At 53.2% G+C, this 22,759-nt stretch overlaps 3 protein-coding genes across 3 annotated transcripts; 2 read left to right on the top strand and 1 right to left on the bottom strand.

Moving 5' to 3' along the window:
• Window positions 1-2,756: 2,756 nt before the first annotated feature.
• Window positions 2,757-11,758, top strand: NCLIV_044580 (conserved hypothetical protein; the record flags this gene model as incomplete). Its single annotated transcript, XM_003881380.1, has 14 exons — window positions 2,757-2,853; window positions 3,521-3,625; window positions 4,158-4,322; window positions 5,016-5,120; window positions 5,600-5,941; window positions 6,336-6,501; window positions 6,986-7,166; window positions 7,392-7,514; window positions 8,232-8,299; window positions 8,847-8,878; window positions 9,233-9,266; window positions 9,797-9,876; window positions 10,143-11,252; window positions 11,718-11,758. 14 exons carry the CDS (start codon window positions 2,757-2,759, stop codon window positions 11,756-11,758), a joined length of 2,649 nt encoding a protein of 882 aa, XP_003881429.1.
• Window positions 11,759-13,596: 1,838 nt separating this feature from the next.
• Window positions 13,597-15,687, bottom strand: NCLIV_044590 (putative U1 small nuclear ribonucleoprotein; the record flags this gene model as incomplete). The annotated part of the gene is made up of 4 exons (XM_003881381.1): window positions 13,597-13,958; window positions 14,320-14,478; window positions 14,954-15,019; window positions 15,570-15,687. 4 exons carry the CDS (start codon window positions 15,685-15,687, stop codon window positions 13,597-13,599), a joined length of 705 nt encoding a protein of 234 aa, XP_003881430.1.
• Window positions 15,688-17,632: 1,945 nt separating this feature from the next.
• NCLIV_044600 (conserved hypothetical protein) lies at window positions 17,633-19,814 on the top strand (the record flags this gene model as incomplete). Its single annotated transcript, XM_003881382.1, has 4 exons — window positions 17,633-17,713; window positions 18,673-18,776; window positions 19,178-19,251; window positions 19,759-19,814. The coding sequence occupies 4 exons, from the start codon at window positions 17,633-17,635 to the stop codon at window positions 19,812-19,814; spliced, it is 315 nt and encodes a 104-aa protein (XP_003881431.1).
• Window positions 19,815-22,759: the final 2,945 nt, after the last annotated feature.

The following is a 22,759-nucleotide window of genomic DNA, read 5'->3' on the forward strand; positions in this document are numbered from 1 at the left end:
ATTCAAGGCGGTCATTGTCTTGAACTCCGTGTTTCATAATGATGCTTCCGCCCCGTTTCTGCAAATGGGTCATCTAGTTTCTTTTCACCGTTTGTTTCCGGTGATCTATTACAACCTCAGAAGCTGGATGTTTTGCAGCGCTTAAAAACCGGTATGGCGTGCAACAACACGTCCTGACACAATATCCAAGATACAGAGATTGCGCGGGTGTAGCTTGTAGCCAGAGAACTGCTTGTGGGAAAGTGAAGCCAGAAAACAGAGCCTGGTCAGTTACTAACGGAATTTGACTCCTAGGTTCGTTGCCCAGAGAGTACGCGCACTACGAGTTCTCTCGCGTGTCGAAACGAACTGTGGATCTCCCCGTGGATGTTCAGTGGTACCAGTCTCTCCCCGTGCACTGCCCCGGTCCGTTTTTGCTCGTTGCTCCGTGGTAGAACCTTTTTTTACGGTACACCGTTTGCGCTGGAGTCTGCCTCACTCTCGCTTGTAGTTGGCCCAATTGCGGTCGACTAAGCAGTCTACTGGACAGTAAAACATGGGATTCGAACACGCACGAAGCTCCACGATGATCGAGTGTAGGCCTTTCACTGGTCCCCCTTTTCGTCGAAGGCAAACGGGGTCGTGCTCATACCTTAGGGAATAGACGGATGTGGTTTCTGAGACTTGTCATCAGTTACTCTTAAACTTCGCTCGTCCGTGTCGTAATCGATTCGGTTGATATGCCTTGCAGTCGACCGCTCACAAACCCAAGTACGGCTGATTCTGGAAAAACGAGTCTTACGTAGTTCACGTCTACACAGGAAAAGAGGACCTAAACCTGCTTCGGCAAGGCGGTGCGCTGTTTGCCCGAAAGACGGCTGCAAGTCAGTGTGCGTCGGGAGAGACGACAATCCGGTGGACATCCCCGCAACCTAGGTTGCGCCGGCTTCGGGGACAATTACCCCTCGAGGAACAAGACCCGTGGACGGTGTTGCTTTTCGTGAACCGTGCATGCCACCAGCACTTTTACGCGAGCGGAACGTTTCTCGAGACAAATCGCCGGTATGGCGGAGAGAGCATGCGCATGGAACGCAAGAGGAAGAGAGCCGTTTGCCCACAGGGCCAAGACAAGACGTACGAACGCTCAGCAACCGTTGGCACGAAGGCGCGGATGCCTGACCTCCGTAACCTTTTGGGGATTCACGCGGCCTTCTGTACAAGTTGGTCTAAACAAGGCCTTCCGTTTTCCCGAAGGCTCCTTCGTTTGCTGCTATAGCCTGACAGCGAGTTGCCTGCTAGCTCAATCGCGCCTCGCTACGAGTCGCCGTCGCTGCGCGCAATTTCGATGCGCCTCGCTCGGTCTTGCAATTTTCCCCCGGCGAAAGAAAAATAAACGTTCGTCGGCACGGAGGGCTGGGACAGGCCACTTAGCTGTTTCTTGTGGAGAACCCTCCTGTTCCTGTTAAGTCCCGTGTCTTTTTTTCGCGTGGAACGCGTTTTCATCGTCCTCCGCCCAGCACAGCTGGTTGGCTAACAAAGCTGCGGAAGAAACGCTGGAACGCCGAGAGAGCGACCGAGGAAAGGGGCGTCGCCGTCCGCATTGCGGCGACTTTGCCTTTTGTTTTGTACCATTTTTGTCGGCCTGAAAGAAGCCTCTCCAGGAAAGAGACATTGCGGAACGTGTTTCTCCTTCCGGGTGCTTACCTTTTCCGGACGGGGAAAGTGAGACAAGGTTGACCTGTGTCGGTTTTCGTCGCCGCGCATGCTGGCCACGCGGAGAGGCAGCCGTTTGAGTCATTTCGAGGCTCGGGTGCGTGGCGCACTTTGTTCGCCGGCCCGTTTTCCCTAATTTTTTGTCCCCTGTGTTGCTCGCTCCCTTTTCCTGCGCGTCATTCCCGGCCTCGCGTTCCGTCGGCCCGGCAACCGGAACGCAACCCCAGAACGTCGCCAGAGGGCCGTCGCTCGCTGGTCGACTGCCGATCTCTCTCTCGTGTGTGGCGCCGGCGCGTTTCTAAACCGCCTCTGCCGTGCCCTGCGCCTACCCACGTCTCTCGCCTCCTGTCTTGTCTCTTCTCCGTCCTTTGTGGCGACAAACTTCGCCTCCACCGGCCCCTCCGGCGCCGTTCCGTCTGCGGGTCTCGGGTAGCTGCGCGACACGCTCTCCACCACTGACAATCTTGTCAGCCTTTCTCCAGTTCCTCGATTCGGCCACCTGGCTTTCGAGACTCCTGAGAAAGTTCCGTCTTTCCCCACTGGAGCAGCCGGGCGAAGCGTCGCGGCAGCCGGCGGGAATCCACGACCTCCGTTTCTCTGTACATACGTACATACATACATACATACATACATACATACATACATACATACATACATACATACGTACATACATACATACATACATACACCCGAACCAAACGACACGGACGCGTATTCACGCCGGTACACTCGCACACACATATCTGTTTATATCTTGAGGCGTGGGCGCGAAAACATGTTCAACTGTCGCATCGCGACGTCCGCTTGAGGACTGCGGCTCGTAGACGGTCTCTTTGTGGTGGGGCGGAGGGGGGGAAGATTCTCCGCGTCGCGAGAGACGTCCTCTGTTCCTGTCTCGCGGAGCTTTTCTTTTTTCTCGTTTCCATCGCCTGCTTCGTCTGCACGCTGCCCTCGACTGCGTCTTTGTCAGTTCATTCGACTCTTATTTCTGCCTCTGGGCGGCAGGAGGAGAGAGAGAGACTGAGACCTCGGCGAGGGGTATCGCAGGCCTGCTTCCTGCCAACATGGCGATGCCGAGCTCTCCCTCTATGGCGGTGCCAGCAGCGGGGCCCTACGGGGTGAACCCGACTCTCCGGCCTCCGCCGCAGGTGGTTGAACAAAGTGAGATAAAGCACAGTCTCCTCACAGTTCCCAGACGCTGCCTGCCTGTCCGGCTCGTTTTCCTGGTGGTCCCACGTCGACCCTTCACTGTCTCAGACGCAGAATCTCTCTCGACTCTTCCAGGCTTCTCCGTCTCCCTTGTCTCTGTGTCGCCTTCTGTCTCTTTTCTCGCTACTCTCCCGTGTCCAGTCCTTACGCGCTTGTTTTTTTGCCTTCGTCTTCGGCCACTAGGTCGCGCGACGCTGTGCGTCGTCTCCGTTTCCTTGGCGCTTCACTCTTCTGCCCCCTTTTTTTTCTACCCCTTCCAGTCTTTTTTCTCCGGCTGCCTAGTCCGCCCGCAGCTCTTCTTCGAACCTCCTGGCTTTTCTGTTTCGGCACCTGCCCCAGCTGCCTCTCTGACCCTTTCTTGCTGGTTTCGCGCACTGGTTTCGCGAAAGATTGTCCAGTTCTTCGTACACCTTCCATGCAGAGTGTGCTGTGTCTCACTTTCCCTCACCCGACACTCGCCGCCGCGCGAACGGGACTCGGGGGCGGAAATGCCGCCTGAACACCGCCCCGCTGGAAAAACGCAGACTTCGTCCACACTCTCAGCGTATTTCCCGTCTCGACACCCGCCTCCTCTAACGCTGTAACTTCCCTGCTCTGGTGCCTCTCTGTGCCTTGTCAGTGCTGGATGAGCTCGAGGAGAAGGCTCGCCACTACTTTGTTCTGTACACCCGCGAGAAGAAGGCCCGAGAAAAGACCGAGCGTTACAGTTTCTGGCTCCAGAAAGGTAAGAGCGACGGGAAGGGGCGGAGGCGTCTCAAAAAGACCGAAGAAACAGCCAGGAAACCCTCCACGTCCTTCTTCTCCCATCATGCGCATGGGAGGCAGTTTACGTGCTCTACGGACTGCCATCAGCCGTGCAGAGAGACGCAAAAACGGTCGAGAGCACCACACAACGCTTCCACGTCTCAGAGGAACCTTCAGCGAAAGCACGTTGAGGCTGAAAACCAGCTGTGCTTCGTCTGAACGGAGAACGCCGCTTGCAACAGAAAACCATCGCGGCCGCCTTTGCACCGGTCTTTCCAACCCCTTTTCCACTCAGCGGGCGTTGGACACAGACGGATAAGCATCCACACAGACTCGGCACGACCCTCTGCATGCACAGACCAGATTTTGGACTTCTAACTGCCGCGGAAAAGGAATTCCAGAGAGACACAGTGGGGCGGTGCGCCACTGTAGACACATGGGGGCTTGTGGATGGGACGCCCCAGTGGCGAGACACGTGCGCGCCGCCTCCGTCGAGTGTCTTGTCCTCTCAGAGCTCGCCGAGCATAAAGAGAAACTTCTGAAGAGCGCAGACTACATCGAATCGCTTCAAAACAAATTTGACGAGCTCCGCGGAGACCCCGAAATGATTCGAGATACTCTCCAGCGGATCGACCTCATGTATGCCCAAGTCGATACTCTCGTCCAGGCTCTCGCAGGTCAGGGCGCACGCGTTAAGTTAAAAACATGTCTTCTGTCTCTTTCTGCTCTCCCGTTCTCGCGACAAGATTGCCTTTCGCCTCCTCTCTACAGATCTATACGTGCTCAAACACACGGATCTACACACATATATATCTATGCAAATATATATATATATATATATATATATTTATGTAGTTGTGTGTCTATAGACATCGTTTTTTTATGTTTGATTATTCTGTGTGCGTTGATTCGCACGTATGATTTGGCTCTCTCCTGAGTGCTTCCGCGGCGGCGCCGTGCGTGGGCGAGCCTCCGTCATCGACCAAGTCTGATTCAGCCTTGCAGGCGAGATTCAAATGCAGGAGGGTTTGTTGGGGACAGTCGGAAGCGGAAACTCTGAGGTTCCAAGTAGAGAGGAGAAACGCGAATACAGAGAGCGAAAGGCTTGTGGCCTTGCTCAGGATTTTGGGATATTTCCTTTTCACCACGGAATGTGCGGCTGTAAATGTGCTCCTCTCATGGCAAGTGACTCCTCCCCTGCCTATCCTTCACACGCATTGTTCTCGTGCGTGGGTGATCTGAGCAATCGAAAAGCGCCTGGCACCTTCTCAGAGTGCCTTCATTTCATGCTGATTAGGCACGTGAGCACGGTGTATTTTGACGTGAGGGCTTCCGCGTTGTCGCCGCTCCTTTTGCTTTTCTTTCTCCAGGTGTATGCGGCTTCGCAGCCGTTAAAGACTCGACACGCGAGCAACTCCTTCAGTGCGCTCTCGACTATCTCTACCCGTGCCGGGCTCTGGACCCTCGTCTCCACGGTTCGTCAGCTTCCCTTGTCGAGAGAGAAATCTCTTCGCGCCAGACATTGTGCACTTCAATGCTCAGCATTTCGATCTTCCGTTTAAGTCTCTCAGTTCGCGGCTGCCTACGCCAGCAATCAGTGCAAACGACCTCACGTGCCTGTGAAAAGACATTCCTACATATACACTCATAAAGGTGTTCGTATATATGTATGTATGTATATATATATATGTATGTATAAAGCTGTGTATCTAGACATATTTGTGTGTGTTTAAGTGATCCAGGAGACGCCCTGTTGTTGCGTGTGCCTATGTTGTCTTGTTGTTGCGTGTCTTTGATGTCTTTTGTCCCTTGTAGCCTGCCTAGAAACACCGCACACCTGTGCGCATCTTCCTCGTTTGCTCTTTTGTTTCTGCTTTCGCTTTCTGGAAAGGCTCAACAGATCTTGGCTATGCTCACGAGTCTCTTGTTTTCTCCGTGTCTCTCCTGTCTCCAGAGCTCTACGGCGTTCTGTACTACTACCGTCTAGGCGAGAGCAAGAAAACCCCCGGCGTGCCGCCGCCGCCTCCTGAGCCGAGCTACGTGCCGCTCTCTGAGGGCGCGGGAGGCCCGTGGATTAAACCGAGTCCGTACACGCTCTTTTTGAATCCAGCGGCTGGTCAGACGACGCTGCAGAAGAACCTCGCCGAGACACAGAAGATCGTCGACGCCGAGGCAGCTGAAAAAGCAGCAGCCGAAGAAAAGAAAGAAGCTACTCCGGCGAAACGCATCATCGGCTCCACGACCAAAAGAGGAGAAACTTCGGCGAAAGCCAAGACTGAGCCTGCCAAACCCGCCGGTGCGCACAGAGGCACACCTTTCAGCCTGAAGCTCCAAGTGAAGATCTCCCGATCGACTGCTCTCTTTACCCCTCCATCCGCATAGAGAGAGATCCGAAGAAGAACGCACAAACTCCTGCGACGCACGCGTCTACATCTATGCTTATATATGCACATACACCTAGATCCACAGGGACACTTCTATTCATATTATATATATATATATATATATATATTATATAGGGCCGTAGGCAATTAGATGTATAGACGTGTGCAAATGAGAGCATAACTATTGGCATACTAGTGTATATGCTTACAGGCATACGTATACACGTGTGTGCGTGGGTGTTCGTGCCGGGGAGGGTGTCGGCGCTGTGGAGTGTTTCCTTTCCTTTTGGTCTTGACTGTTTTCAGTGAAGAAGCCGGCGTCCACCGGGGCGTCTCCGGCTTCAGGACCCCCGAAGCGAGAGCCTGTGGACCCGAAGGCTACCCTCAAAGGCTTCACTCTGTTTGTGCGGAGATTGGAAGGCTTCAAGCGTCCGCCTTCCTCCAAAGTTGAGAGTCTCCGCATCGCCGTTCGGTAAACGCTGCTGAACACATCGCAAAGGACACGCCTTCTCTGTGTGGAGGGTCTCTCACTTAGCCCAAAACACTTCTCGCGTGCTTGAGCGAAGGGAAAGATCTCTCCCAGCGATGCACGAACTGCCGATACGTTTCCACGCATTCACACACCTTTCTTCAGAGATATCTCACATCGACATGCTTCTCTACATAGATCCATATATGTGTGTCTATGTATTTATGTATCTGGTGGTAGATGTCTGCATTTTCATGCATATATATATATATATATATATATCTACATCTGCATGTGGAGATGTATGTTAGGTGTATATCGATACATATATATATATATATATATATATATATATATATATTTGCGTGGGCATACACCAGGAGGGCTCCTATTGTCTGGGCAGGGCTTGGGTTGAAGATGGATGGAATTGACGCCAACGTTCCCGGTGCATTGAAGGAGTCTTTTCGAGTTGTCGGCTGTTGCTCAGAACGGACGACGAATCCGCGACGGAGTCGAAGAAGAAGGAAGGTCGTTTCATGCTCATCGACAAGGCAAGTGCATGTGGTTTCCTCTCCATTTGTCCCCGTTCTTTTCGCATGCATGTTTTTGCGTTTGCGAATCTTGCGTGTGTGTTTGTGGGGATATGGCATCTGCGTAGGTTCGCAACGGTGCGTGTGTAAACCTGGAAACGCGCAGGCGTGTGAAAACAGCTTCAGTGACCGAAGTTGAGCGCCCGCTCTTTCCCTTCACGAGTCTCCCGTTTCGCAACTGAGAGGGAATTCGGTTTTTCGGAGTGTTTTCTCGCCTTTGTTTGTCTCCTCCGCTCTGGCGGCATTCCCTCTTCCCCGTCTCGCCGTGAGTGTCGCTGCACGACGTGTGTTTTGGTCTGTCAGTGCGGCGGATCTCCTGGAAACGAAGAAGCGACGTTCAACCTTCTCGTCGAATTCCCCACCATTCCACCGAAGAAGCCAGGCGGAAATCCCAAGTTTGTGATTGACGTATATGACAACAAAGCAGTAAGAACCCGAAACGATGCCTTCTTTCTGTGTGCTGTGGCGTCCCACGAGACACCCCAGTCTATCACGCACGTTTCCAGCTCTCGATCGACCTGCCTCTTATCGATCTATCTATGTGGATGTGCATCTCTTACGGAAGTGTAGATGTAGACGATAAATATTTATACACACTGTCCCTGTGCGTCCACAACCGTTTTTGAAGTCTTAGGAAATACCCGTGGGGGGGGGGGTCCAGAGATAAGGCGTATGCCGAAGACGTGTAGAGGCACTTACCAGCATCCACAGCTTCCACTCTCCGACAAAACTGCTGGTGAAGGAGAATTGCATGCATGCATGCATGCATGCATGCATGTAGAGGAAGTTACGTGTTGATGTCTCCACGACAAACCAGATAGTTGCATCTAACGCTTCAGAGTGAAACGCATAGCTGTACTCTTGCGGCAAGTCACTCACCATGCATCTACATATATATATAAGGAGAATGAAGGTGGATCTGTAGGTGTAGGCATGTTGATGCTTTGTCGTTCGGCGTTTTTGGTCAGCGAAAGATTTTGAGCTTGCGTGAAAGCATGAAGATAAAGAACTGTAATGTGGGTCGGATCTTTTTTTGTGAGGCCGGCTAAGAAATTGGGTTCCCTTCGTATGCATGTGCTGTGCGAATTTTCGTAAAGGTCTACGTTCCTGTTCTTGGCTTTCTTTGATTCCGTTGCCTTTCAGTTTGCGGCTCTCGGGCGCGCAGACAAACCGTTCAGCGACAAGGACTTGGCAACAGAGGATGCCGTCTGGTGAGCTTCTTTTTTTCGGTTCGCCTGTTGTGTCTCTTGCCCCTTCCCCTTTCATCTTCGATCGTTTCTTTCTCTACATCCACGAAGATGCGCTCCTTTCTCGCTTCTTTTTTCGTTTCGCCGCTTCGTCCCTCGCGAGAGTTCTGTCGCTCTCACCCTGAGAGCGACGGGGTTTGTCTCCCTTTTCGGGGCGTTTTGTTTGGGCTTCTTCCTGGTCCAGACAAAAAACAACGGATCCCTCGGCGAGACGCAACTCCCTCTCGAGAAGCAGGCAGCGTTCTCGAGGAGCGTCTACCCTTTGGCGCTTTGCGTCTGTTTTTCACTGGTTCCCTTTCCACTGCCTTCTTCCGTCCCACTTTCACGTTCTCCTGGCCCCACACGTCGGCCTGCGCTTTCGCTGTGCGCGTGCCCAGTGTGAACGCGAGAGAAAATGCCCTGTACGCACCTGAATGCGAGACCCGAACGAAAAAGGGAGAAGCAAAATCGCATTTCCGAGATCAGAAAAGGCAACGTTTTTCGCGTTACCCGCATTTTTTGTTTCTCTCAGGGAAGTTAAAGATAGCAGTGGAAAGGCATTTGGTAAGCAGGCGGGGGCGGAGACACGTGGAGACGTTTGTTTCCAGAAAACATCTGTTGCAAGATTCGCAGGTCAACCTTTTTCTGGTTTGTCTTGTGAAGACAAAAGCCAATGCATGCTCCATCCCGCCGTCCATGGCACAGTTTCTCTTGCCTGGGTGAGGGCGTTTTCACCTGCGAGTGATCCGTGAAAAGAGACGCCCATCTCTGGCGGAAGCGTCTCCAGGCCTAAAGCCTAAACTTCAAATGCACATGGGTCTGCATGCGTCTTCGCAGTCGTGCTCTGAGCCATGCTGGAGTGTCCGCGTGTTGCCCCGCGGCCTAGGTTGTTGACAAAGTGTTTGTTTTCTTTCTCAGGAAAACTCATTTGCACGGTGACGCCATTGCCCTTGTAAGCTCTCTTCTTGATCGCGCTCCCCTTCGTATGACCCGTTCTGCCTTTTCTCTCAGCTCCACTGTCGACTTTGCTCACCCGCACTTTATATTCATACATGCATATATATACATATATATACATATATTCATATATATACATATATATACATATATATGCATATATACATATATATATATATATATATGTAGGGTTGAGGGCATTTATGTGCATCATTATGTACACATCTCTTGTACTTGCTGTTCTGATGGTGATGGTGTACATCACGCATGCGTGCATTCAGGATCAGTGTCGGAGAGTGATTCACGTGTCTGCTCTGTGTAGATCTGTCTAGACACCCCTACCTCTAGACTCCACAGACGTGTAGTCGATGTGCATGCGGAAGACACTTTTGAATGGCAAAGCGTCATGACAGTCTTTACTGGTTCTCGAAGCCTCCGTGGAGGTGGAGATACTCTTCAGAAAACCGCTCCTGGTTTCCTTGTTCCTTCGATTTTTTTTATTTTTTACTTTCTCTTTTTTCGCAGGAATGCACCGTTGCCATGTGAAGCTGGAGGCGCCGCGAAGGATGCCGGAGGCGCGGCCCCAGCGAACAAGAGCGGCGGCGGTAGGTCGAGGGACGGGTTTTTTGCGCATACGCAGACAGGTTTTGCACTCATTTTTCTCTCTCCTCTTTTCTCTCTGTTCCGTGGGAGTCCCTCGACAACAGGAGTGCCTCCCAGCAGGGTATTTTGTCTCCTTTTCTCGCGTGAGGACGCGCGTGGATGTCTCGCCTCTCTCTTCACAAGCCTCGCTCCTGTCGTTATCGCCGTGTCCTTTCCCGCGCTCTTCATTCCTTCGCCCTCTTCCACTCTCCGTTGTGTGCTTTCCCAGAGGAGAAGGCGAAGGAGGAGGCGAAGCAGGCGACGCCGGCAGGAGCGATTAAGAAACCAGAGCTGGCCAAGTTGGCGGTGAAGAAGCCGGATTTGCCGAAACCTGGCGGAGCGAGTCTGGGAAGCCCCGGCGGGGCGAAGCCAGCAGAAGCGAAATCGGCCCCGGGTCCGCCGTCGCCTCCGATCAAAAAGTTGGATCTGTCGGTTCCTGGGAAGGTAGAAGTGAAGAAGGAAGAAGCGACGGAGGCGAAGCCGGGCAGTGACGGGGCGAAGAAGCCGATGGAAATCAAGAAACCCGCTCTGGCGCCGAAACCTGGAGGCGCAGAGGCGGCGAAGAAAGACGCAGTGGGGACAAAGTCCCCCGAGGCGGCGGGCGCCAAGACGCTCGGAAGCCCCACAGGGCCAGGGGCAGCGGTGAAGAAACCAGATTTGCCGAAGCCAGGAGGCGCGATCAAGAAGCCGGAATTAGGGGCGAAACCGGGCCTTCCTCCAGCAGGAAAGGGTGACACAAGTCCCCCCGCTGTTAAGCCGAGCGCACCCGCGCCGCCGCAGCCGGCCAAGCCGGGAGTTGTGACTCCTCCGAAACCGGGAGGAGCTGCAACGAAGCCGGTGCTTACCCCGGCAAAATCGGGAATTACTCCAGTTAAGCCTGGATTGACCCCAGTTAAGCCGGCACTTACCCCGGCAAAGTCGGGAATTACTCCAGTTAAGCCTGGATTGACTCCAGTTAAGCCGGTACTTACCCCGGCAAAGTCGGGAATTACTCCAGTTAAGCCTGGATTGACTCCAGTTAAGCCGGTACTTACCCCGGCAAAGTCTGGAATTACTCCAGTTAAGCCTGGATTGACTCCAGTTAAGCCGGTACTTACCCCGGCAAAGTCGGGAATTACTCCAGTTAAGCCTGGATTGACTCCAGTTAAGCCGGTACTTACCCCGGCAAAGTCGGGAATTACTCCAGTTAAGCCTGGATTGACTCCAGTTAAGCCTGGATTGACGCCAGTTAAGCCTGGATTGACGCCAGTTAAACCTGGCGCGGCAAAGCCGACGGCGGTGAAGCCGCCGGGGCCGAAGCCAGGCGCGCCGGGGGCTGCGAAAGTTGATGCGAAGGCAGGTGAGCAGCGTTGACGAGGTCGGACAGGCATGCATATGTTTTAAGAAGAGAAAGAGGGCAGGAAAAGATGCATGTGGACAAGAGAGGTGAGGGTGCGTTAGAGGAGGGACGGGAGACTTGAGGGTGAAGCAGGGAAGGGATAGGGAAGGCGTCTCGTGACGTCAAATCAGAGACAGGCGAACACACAGCGTTTCCACAGTAACAAAGGGTGCCTTGAGTTAGGTGTTGAGAGAAAATTATGGAGTGAATTCGCAGAGAAGAGCGAGAAGAAGAACAGACGAACACGGGGAGGGGAAGAAGCGGACCAAGGCCGAAACGCGTGCTTCGGCTCACCGGGGGGAGGAAGCCAGTGTCAAAGGTGAAGCGGAGCTGAAGGACATCTTGCGGCCGTGACTCTTCTCAAGAAAGGCGACGCTTTGCTCTTACCATTCTGTGCACCTTCTGTTTCTTGTGCTTTCTTCCCAGCAAAGCCCGGGCTCGTGAAACCCAAGATTGCCGCAAAGTAAAAACGGAGACGCTTAGCCGCACTGCTTCTCTCTCGTCGCGCTCTTTACTCTGTCTCTCCCGTGTGTGTTGCGTTTTGACTCGCGTCCGTTCGTTTTTCTCGTCTGTGGCGTTTCCTTTGCCTTTTTCCTGTTCTTTCCTTTCTATCTGATCTGTTTCACCACTAGCTGCAAGGAGGCAGAAGAAGCGGAGAGCTAGCCTCCGACGCAAGCAGCAAAAAGAAAACATTCGCAGTCCTGACTTTCGAAAGCAAAGTGTGAGGGCGCTTGATATTTCTGTCTCAAGAGAGGAACTCGGGAATTCCTCACCTCTCCCTCTCAAGCGTCGGAACGACACACAATAAATGAAGGAACGAAGAATGCAACGGAAAAGCAAGGGAAGCAGCTGAGGAGGAAGACAAATGTTTTTCCCCGATCTTGTACAAAACCAATCGTGAGAGTGTAGAGGCTTGTTGGTTTTGGGAATTATCAGATTGCTTTTACGTTTTCTCATTTTTTTTCGCCGAGTGCAGAGAGTTGAGGAAGAGTCGTCTTCTACGACACATCGTTGGCTATGTTTTCTCGGTTCTCTGTTACATTGGGTGATTCAACTGACAGTAGAGGGGCGCTGCGAACATCCGTAGAATGTCTCCTTGGTTTCTCTTCGAAACGAATTGATTTTAGGAAAACAGAAACTGAGTGTCGACACGCGTGCCGCATTGGGGGCACGTGTCCCCCAGAAACTTGAAAATCGTTTTTCGTTGCGGTGTCGGAGAGACACACAATTCTCGCATCTGGTACGCTGTGTCCTTTTTTGTTTTGCGGGAAAATGATGGAGGAGATAGAAAGCTAGTTTCTTTCTCAGGAAAAAAAGAAACCCTCGAACCGAGACCTCCGTTCTCAACGAAGTTCACACATATATATATATATATATATATATATATACATGTATAGATGCATATGTGGGACTACATATTTAAGTATTCGTGTATGTAGTTTATGTGGAGAGACCTGTGCATAAATCTTATATGCATGCACCTGTATGTGTCTTTTTGGAGAGTCCGTGTCGATAGTCTGTGGTTTTGTTCCGCTCCCGGTCGCGCCTGTGCATGCAAAGGACTGGAGCTCCTAGCCCGCTGGCCCTCGGTCTCTGCCTCTTCGCATCCATCTCTCTCTGCCAAGAGAACCCTCTCTCTTTTGGGTGAGGTTACGCCTTTCTGAAGAATTTTAATTTCTCGCTTGGCGAAAGGAAGAGTGGAACAAACGCTCGCGTCTCGGCCAGCTGCGGCGCGTGCCGGGGAGCGACCGACGTGAGAGGCCAGAACAGAGCCCCTCCTGGCTGTGTGTCACCCTGTGCCGCGAAAGGATCCAGGCAGCGCGAAGAGGGGAAACGCCCGAAAGAGGGAACGGAACAGCGAGAGAAAGCGACACGGATCTCTCCGGGATCGGACGTCCGACTTGGCAAGACTGCTCGTAGAACCTGTTTTCGTTCGCTTTTTCGGGCCACTTCCAAGCGCTTTTTGCATTTTTTTGGGTTTGTAGGCCAACGCTAAAACGCGAGGTTTTCCCCGCTCTCGCTGCAGGCCGAGCCTGGCTTTGAAGCGTTGTGTATGAAGTCTCGAGGGAGACAGAAGACAAGCCACGGAAGCACACAGAACCCCACACACACACACACACACACACTTGCAAGAGAGCAGCCAAGGGAGAGCGGACGGAAGTCGATTGTCTCGGGAAGTTTAGAGAAGTGTCTGCGGTCTTTTGCTTCTCAGGGCGAGTGCGGCACTCTCGGTGAGGTGTGAGAACGCGGAAGAAAAGCGAAAAAAATTGCGCATTCCGCCTTGGCTTTCTTCCACTTTCATTTTTTACCGCCGCTCGCGATCGAAACCCATGCCGCGGCGCCCCGGAAAGTCGTCGCCTCCAGGGGGCCCGCCAAAGTGGTTCGACGGCGGCATGCCTGGGCCTCGAAGGCCCGGGCCCATGGGCCCGAGCCCGCCAGGACCCATGGGCCCGAGTCCGCCAGGGCCCATGGGCCCGAGGCCCCCAGGCCCCCCGGGCCCCGGCAGGATGGGCCCGCTGCCGCCGCGGGGGCCCATGCCCGGGCGCTGGAAGTGGTTGGAGCCCTGGCCCGAGGACCCGCCGCTGCGAATGTCCTGAGGATGGTGCGAACCAAACAAGGAACCGCTCCGACTCCCGGGTGGCCCGCCGCCTGGGCCCATCGGCATTCCTAAAAAAAAGAAAAAACGGCAGAAAGACGCACACATGCACCCTTCTCAAACGAACGCCTCCTGAGCAACACACGCGATGTCCGCCCTACGCAGGTCACGCCCCCATCTGCGAGGTCTCGCACACACGTCCCCCACATGCGACGCGTCTTTGATATCTCTGTCTCTCTCTGAGACCCAAACATACATGTAAATCACCTTTCGACACATACATCTACGCATGGCTACATATGTATGTGCGTCTACATATATATATATATATATATATATATATATACTATGCATATCTACATACATCTATCTACGCGTATATATATATATATATATATATTGTCGGGAGGGGATCTTTGATGTTTCGCCTACCCATGGGAGGGAATCCTCCTCTGCCTCCGCCTCTATCCATTCCGCCTCGGCCGGAGAAGCCGCCTCGGCCGGAGAAGCCTCCGCGCCCGCCGAAGCCGCGCTGGAATCCCGAGCTGCCCCCAGGGCCCATGGTAAGAGGCCCGGACCCCGCAGCTTGGACTGCAACAGAGCGCGCGGAAAAGAGACAAGAGCGGCGCATGCACCAGATGCAGAGAAGCGAAGACGGAGCGGAACGGCACAGAGGCCACAGGAAACACACACGGCGAAGCAGGCAAAACGCGAGAGAGAAAACGGAGCCGGGAGAGAAGAAAGCAAAGAAAGACAAGAAAAAGAAGAGAGAAGAGAGAGAAGGGAAAAAAGAGAGAAGTGGGAGAAGGAAAAAAAGAGAGAAGAGAGAAGAAAGATAAGGGAAAGGAGAGAGAAGAGAGAGAACAGAGAAGAAAGGTAAGGAAAAGAAGAGAGAAGAGAGAGAGATAAGGAAAAGCTGAAAAATAAGGAAAAAAAGAGGGAAAAGAGAGAAGAGAGATAAGGAAAAGCTGAAAAATAAGGGAAAAAAGAGAGAAGAGAGAGAAGGGAGAAGGAAGACATGGAAAAGAAGAGAGAAGAGAGAGACGAAAAGAGAAGATCGGCTCACCAGCTCGCTGAATGACGCTTGTATCCAGCTGCTGAGGCGGCATAAAATCGGGCTCGCGAATCAGATCTGTGGAAAGAGAAAAAACCGCGGTGGAGAATCAGAAGACGAGCGGAGTAACGAGAGAAGACAAGAGAAAAACCCAGAGACTGCGAAAAGGAAGGGACGGAAAACGGTTGAACAGAACCCGTCGAACGCGGAGAGAAAGGGAAAACGAACAGGAGACCGTGGACGGGGAGATTAAGGAACGGAGAAAACACATCAGAGGCGAAAAAACGTTTTCTAGAAATGCACAGACGCAGTGGGTGTTTCTGACGTCTTCGCAACGGGCCTTCCATGGAAGAAAGCGGGGACAGCTCCAGGGCGCAACTGTTGAAAAGAGACAGAATTCTCGAGTCGCCTTTTTCTCCTCACATTTCTCGTCTCTTGAGATGTCCGTATGCGCACACATGTATATACACATGTACATTTATGCGTTTAAATACATTTATTTATATCGATCTCACGTACACTTCCACGTGTACAGATATGCGCATGTAAGTCTGTGTACGTACACCTCAATGCGTGCAAATATATATATATATATATATATATATCCCGTGTGCGATGTCTGACTTACTTTGGAAATATTCAATCTTTTGATTGATATGCTTTCGCCCCGTGGCATGTTGTCGCCGTCCAGCAGGGGAGGAATGGGTGAGGTAGATATCGCAGTATTCGCAGTAGTACTTCGGCATTTTGTCAACCTCGAAATGTCACTTTCTTCTTTCTCTCCTTCCTCTTTCTTCCGCTTTCCTTTCACCGCGCGTGTCGCAGACTCCTCTCTGAACACCACCAGACGCCGACTGCTGCCGCGGTCTGTCTCCGCGGATAGGTTCTTTATTCTGGCCGTCTTCGTGTCTCTCGTTCCTCTCTGCGAGAAGAAGAGGGAGAAGAAAGGCCCGGAGGGGAAGAGAGAGACACTTCGAAGAAAGACCGTCCACGAAGCACGGAGAACCCAGGCGGGGTGCACAGCTGTGTCCCTCGCGGGGTGGACGTACACCGGGGCCCACGGCTCTTTTTCCTGTGAAGAGGGCCCCCTGGATAGAGCGCAGTGGGAGAGAGGGGAGACACTGGGACGCGCACACGTTCCGTGAAAACGCCTTTTCTCCTGAGAAGCTGGCGGGCCAGAGACTGGATTCTTTCGACACTTTCTGTCCCTCAACACGGAGCATATGCAGAACAACACCAAACGGGTGCGCGGTTTTTTCTCGCGAACCTGGGTGCGGTCAGGAGAGGGGAGAGGCCGCGCGCGACGACAGCAGAAAGGCGAGGAAGAGTGCGTGCGTGTGTCAGGCGAGGAAAGGACGAGAGAGAGAATGCACCGCGGGGAAGACTGCAGCGACGCGCGCGGAGGCAGAGGGCGGCAAGGGAAACAACGACTGAGGAAAAGACAAAGGAAAAGGGAGAAGTGGAGACGCGAGACGTGGGCGCCAGACGGAGAGCAAGAGAGCCAGCGTGCACGACGAGAGAGACGAGGGGAAGACCGCTTGAAGCCTCGAGAATCCCGGAGACCTTGCCGTCAAGGCGCGAAAGGCCGAACGAGATACGCCGCGAGAGAGTTGACAAATCCTGTGTGAGGAAAAGCGACGGAAGAGGCGCCGCGTCCGAGTGAGAAAGGGTGTCCGAGAGAGTTTTTGCGCTGAGACAGCCCGGGACAGCAGAGTGGCGTCGGGATCGCGCGAGTGAGGACGAACGAGGAATGCAGACACCGTAAACACGGTCAGTCGACGCAGTGCCGGACAAGACGCTGTGGCGACTAGAGGACAGAGGCAGAAACAGAGGAGATCGAGATGTGGAGAAACAGGGGAAGGCAGGAATCGAGAGGTGACAGACGGGAGCTGCGCATTTCGTTGACGAAGCGAAGTGTCTTCTGCGTGGGGGCGGAGCCTGGAACACAGCGAGGAGTTAGCAGAGAAGACGGGGAAAAAGAAGGCGTCAGGGAAGGAATCCGATACGTGGATACAGAAAGCGGAAAGCGGTGGAAGACCGCGACAACTTGGTCCGCCTGCCTCAGCTCGCGGTCACAGAGAGGCGCGTATACACCGGAGCGCTACGTCGGCAGCGTGAAACGCAGCAAGACAGAAATCGGGAAACGCGAGACCACGAACCTTTCCTCTCTGGTTACGAGCCTCGGTGCTTTTCAGCGCAATGCTTGTCTTTGAGAGTCGGAGCGGCGCATGAAAATGCGCGGGACCGCTGGGCAGATTTCCCTGAATTTCGTCAGTCTGCATGTGGCAAACAGTGCTGTTTTCCGCGCGCGACCACAGCCGTCCTAAATAGGGAGAACGCCGCCGAACTTCTCTTGGTCTCGGCAAGCAGGCCGACTAACCGAAAAGGGAGAATACCACTCTGTCCCGAAGCCGGCAACGAAAAACCTGGCTTTTCGCCGCGAGAAAAACCCTTTTCCACGCTTTTCCACGCTATGAAGCGCCTGGCAACTGTGTGACCCCCTTCTCGTGCGGTGGATGTACACCTCGTTGTCTCTCCCCTCTGCCAAGCGAAACAGCCGTCCTTTGTTGCCACAGATTTCTTTTCGCCTGCATCTTGCAGGTATTTCGCGAGGTGCTTTTCTCTTGAGATTCCTTCGCTCCCTTTTTCTCGCTGTGCGACCGTCAGCTTCTTGCTTGTTCGCCCGAAACCATGACGGACCAAAACGCAAACCCGGCGCTCAAATTCCAGCGGAGTGTCGAGGAACTCACCTCGCAGAATCCCCATAATGATGTAAGTTGCTCTCGAAGAGAAGGCAAGTGAACGCGACGCGAAAACCCTGCAGAGAAACGCCGCACAGCCCGTCCGCAGGGAGACCGCGTTTCGACTCGCGCGAAAACGCTGCGTTGAGAGAAAACGCTGTTCCACCCGAGGCACATCCTGGAAAGCTCCAGCTGCTACTTTCTGTGTTAGGTTCTTTCTTCCGTGAACGCTCCATCTCGTACGACGCATGTGTCATTAAGGAAAGATGTGTCCAGAAGGCACCAGGTTTCCAGTATGTACAATGCATATATATATATATATATATATATATACATAAATACATACATATACATATATGTAACATATATATATATATATGATATATATATATATATATATATATTCGCATCTTTCGATGTTTTGTAGCTTTGTTTTGGGGGGTCAGCTCGCTCTCGGCGAGGAAGGGTCTGGTGGACAGAGAAAGGAGAAACCCAGCCACGATTGGCCGGGGTGTGAGAGCTGCGATGCACTGACCAAATGCGAAACAAAAGACACGGGGCGGTTGACTGTCTGTACGCTTTTCCTGTTTAACGTCTCGGCTTTTTCGTCTCTCCGAGTCCTTGCCGCTTTCTCGAATGGCGTGAACCTACCTCTATCCGGTGCGTCGGCGCCCCGATGAATAGGTTTTGTAATGTGTTCATGTGTTCTAGACGCCTACAGACAACGGTACGTAATAACGTGCATCCAAATTGCAGCTACCCCTGTGAGTATATCGATATCTGCAGTTATATATTCCGACGTCTCTCTAAATACAGACACAAAGCCGCACCTGCGGCACACGCCCTACGATATATATATATATATATATATATATATATGTATGTTTCCACACACGGATGTTTGCGTGGAGAATGCGAGGCACTGCGGGGAGACAGCGGGGCACTTGCGATGACAAGACTTTTCGCACGGTGAGTGCGTTTGGTTTTCAGGACCCGCGCAACATGCAGTTCAATCAAATGAACACCTGCAGCCTCCGGTATGCGATGTTTGCTCGATGCGCAAAGGAGCTCGGCGATGAAAATACCCGCTGCAAGTAAGAAAGGGAAAGAGGAAAGGGAAGAAAGAACAGGCGCAGTTGACCTTGAGACCGGGATGAGAGCGGAGGCTGCGTGGGTCGATCGAGGGGCGCGACTCGCCAGGCGACGGGGTGTCTCTGCAAAGGGAAACCAGTCTTCAACGCATGCAAATTAAGTTCAACGTGTGAAGGACATAATTTCGCGTCTCTCTGTAAAACCACTGCGTCGCCGGAACAATGTAGGTGTACACATGTGTTCATATGAATCGACAGATATAGATAGATAGATGATAGATAGATGTGTGTGTAGGATATGTGTGTGTATATATGAATGCTTTTGTATGTGTGTATACGGCTTTGTGTGCAATTTCGTGTGGAGCGGTGGGAGTGTGTTCCGTTCGTTTTCCGTCTGTTTTCAGGTACCAATTCTATCGGGCCCAGGTGGCGTGCCCCATCGAGCAAATAGAGTTGTGGGAGGACTACCGACAAAAAGGTACTTCTTCCGTCTCGAAAAATTGAGTTTCGCATTTCAGACCGTTCTTTCCTCCAACGCTGCGGGGGTCAACCTTGCGTTTTGCCGTCTCCTGTTTCCGCCTCTCTGTCCTTCCCTCTGTCCTTCCCTCTGTCCGTCCCTCCGTTCTCTCTCTTTCCAGATCTCTGTTCCTTTTCCTTTCTTTCCTTTCTCCGTGTCTTTCTCCCAGTTCCCTTCCCTTTCTTCCCCCGTCTCCGTTCTCTGTGTCACATTGCGCGTTCCTTGCGCTCCGCGTTCTGTCTCTTTTCTGTTCCTTTCCGCGTTTTTCTCTCCGCGCCTGTGTGGGTTGTGCCCTCCTTTTTTTCGCGTTGGCCTTTCTTTCTCTGGTCTCGCGTTTGCTCGCGTCTCTTCTTTTTCTGGTCTGCGTTTTTGACGCGGGTTCTCCAGCGGAAGCGTTTCTTCCGCGGGCGCCGGCTTTCTCTGTCGCGGCTCCACACAGGCTTGTGTGCCTTGGCTGTTTCTCCTCAGGCACATGCCACTTTGACCTGCTTCCCGAATTCTCCACGCGACACATGTGGCAGTAGGTGCGCTCGCTCTCGCTCTGGTCCAGTGCTCTGTGCGGCTGGAGGCTGTTCGCGCTCGGAAGAGCAACGAGAAGCGGCGCACAGAGAGACCCGCGCCAGCAGGCCGGTTCGAAGAACTGCGTAGAGTGGAGACGTCGCCGTCTCCGGATCAAAGTCGATTCAGCTGTTTTTTGTCGCGGAGAAACAGAACCCGGAAATGCCAGGCCGAGACACAAGAGCGACCGAGAGGCGCGAGAGAGACACAAGCAGAGAGAGAAGGCGCTCGGGGGTGTATATCGACGTGCGCGGAAAGGGACGAACAGGAGGGACCAGCGTGTGAGCCTGGTCTTCTCGGGAAATATGTGTCTCAGGAGGATGAACTGGATGTCTCTGTGTTTGGTTCACTTTTTTCGATTTGTACCGAAAAGTGCTCTGTCTCTCCTGACACGCCTCGCTCCTTTGAACACGGAACGGGGAGGCAGTGGAAGCCTGAAGGCATGCCCGCTGCCAGTCGCGACGACTCAGCGTGCAGTTCGAACGTCCCTTTTTGCGGGTCTCGCCTCGAGCTCGAAAACATGAATCTCGTCTCAAAAGAGAACAAGATCCCCCGCCCCCGAAATGGAAAGACCGTTCTCGTGGTTTTAAAGAGCTTGTCTCTGATCCCCCGCAAAGACAGCGCGACGGAGAAACGCCTGTCGAGCGAATCTGCTTATCTCGCGAGTCCGAGGCAGAGAGATCTTTCTCCCTTTCGCTTTCGGAGGCACAGACCCAGCAGCTGCTCGAGAGGGGAGAGATGGCGTTTTTGAGCGCTCGTGCGTCGTCTGTGAGTGCCGTCAACACGTCTGACGGCAGTCACCCCGTTGCGGAAGCCGCTTGGCGCTGTTGAACACTCACGAAAGTTTGCTGCGTCTGCCCGATGGGTCAGTCACGGGAAAGAAAAGGAGATAGGGCGCGAGAACTCGGAGACTGCAGGGGCAAGCGCGCGCAGACAGAGAGAAGCTTGGAGGGTCGGTACACATGTGGCGCGTCGAACAGCACGGGCAACACGGCGTCGCGAGTTTGCGGGTAGAAGAACAGCGTAGAGCCCCGAGAAGTCTACACAGGCATCAGAGGGTCTAGAGAAGCCAGAACTGCTCAGGTTCTCTCTTCGAAGGCACGTGTCATCGGTTCTACGGTGCATCTTTTGCCGGGTAAACGCAGCGCAAGGCGCCGAAACAGATTCTCGCCTCTGGCTCTTCTGCCGAGCGCGAGAACTCCCGTGAACAGCGCCTTCTGCTTTCAAACTTCTCTTTCGGAGGAAAGACACTTTGCCTTTCCGCAAACCGACCGCTTGCCTGCTTCGGCTGCATGCATATATTCCGGCTGATAAGAAACAACCGGGGTACTGGCAGTAGCTAGTGTCAATGAACAACCCTCGTTCCTGTGTCAGCCTCTGTGGACTGCAAAGAGAGACTTCAACTGGGCTTCGGAAGGGTGTTGTGCGCGTGCCCGCGCGGCGGGAGGAAAGGGGAAGGCCTCTTTGCGCCGCTCCCGTGAGAAACTCTTTCGATGCAGATGCGTGTCGCCTGGACAGGCAATTCTACAAAGTCGAGACAAGTTGCAGAGATTTCCCTGAGACGCTGAGACAGAGAAGGGAGGAAGAGAGAGACAGAGAAGGGAGGAAGAGAGAGACAGAGAAGGAAGCAAGAGAGAGACAGGGAAAGGAAGAAGAGAGAGACAGGGAAAGGAAGAAGAGAGAGACAGGGAAAGGAAGAAGAGAGAGACAGAGAAAGGAAGAAGAGAGAGACAGAGAGGGGAAGAAGAGAGAGACAGAGAGGGGAAGAAGAGAGAGACAGACACAGGAAGAAGGGAGAGACAGAGACGGGAAGAAGAGAGAGACAGAGACGGGAAGAAGAGAGAAGCAGAGATGCCGGAAATGAAGTTGTGTGATCGTTATCATGTGGCCGCAGAGGAAGGGGGAGTGGACGGTGTCGCATTGACGCCCAGGAAGTCCCTGGAAGTCAGACGCTTGTCTCTCCTCAGACAGTCGCTTTTTCTTTTCTGTGGAGCCTCGGTTCGACGGCGTTCCGAGAGAGACTCATCGGTTAACCTGCTCGCCGGCCAGTTTACCGATGGGACAGTCGAGCATTCGCGGTTTGGCGACCGAGTGTCTGCGCTGGCAAGCTGCGGGCTGGGAACCCACAAAGAAGCGTGTGCAGAGAAATACCAGTCTTCGTCGCGACACACAACCTCCGCAAGAACCTCTCGAAGAACTTACTTTTGCTTGTGTCTCTCCACCTCTTTGTGTCTTTTCCCTTTGTGCGTTTTTATCAGTTCCAGGCTGACAGTTGCGACCGGCTCTCTCTCTTTCTCACGCGGGAATCCCGCGAGAGGAGAGGGCCAGCACACCGTGTTCACCCTCTCTCTTTGATCTCTTTTTTTCTCTCCTTCTCTCTGTTTCTTGCACTTATCTTTGTCTCCGAGTCTTTCGCCGCGCCTTGCGACGCGAATTCAAAAAAACGCAGCTTGCAGTGTGTGGCCGGAGAAAAATACCGCCTCTGCCCCCTTCTGTGCGAACGCAGCTGCGGGGCCCACGCGCGTCTTCTCGCGGTTTTTGACGGGACGCGGGAGTTTTCACACGCTGCGCCGAGACCTTCTGTGTCTGGGAATCGTGTGGAGACTCCACTCTCGTTTTCCTTTTCTGGAAACGCCTTTCAAAGATCTTTTTTTTTCTTTCCTCAGACTGAGCATCTCTGTGCGAGACGACTGCGCCGCGTGCTGGGTTCTCTCTGTCGACAATTCTCAGGTGGCGTCTCTCCCTTTTTGTTTGCTTCTTTTCTCCCCGGCTCTCTCAGGCGCGCTTCTGTTTCTCGCCTCTCGGACCTTGGTCGATCCGTGCAATCCCTTCTTCCTTCTCCACACGTCCGTCTCTCGCTTCTCCTCTTTCTCGCTTTTTCTCTCGCCTTTTCTTTCGCGCTGGCCCTCTC

The sequence above is a fragment of the Neospora caninum genome, chromosome IX (assembly GCF_000208865.1).
Source record: "Neospora caninum Liverpool complete genome, chromosome IX".
Classification (NCBI taxonomy): Eukaryota; Apicomplexa; class Conoidasida; order Eucoccidiorida; family Sarcocystidae; genus Neospora; species Neospora caninum.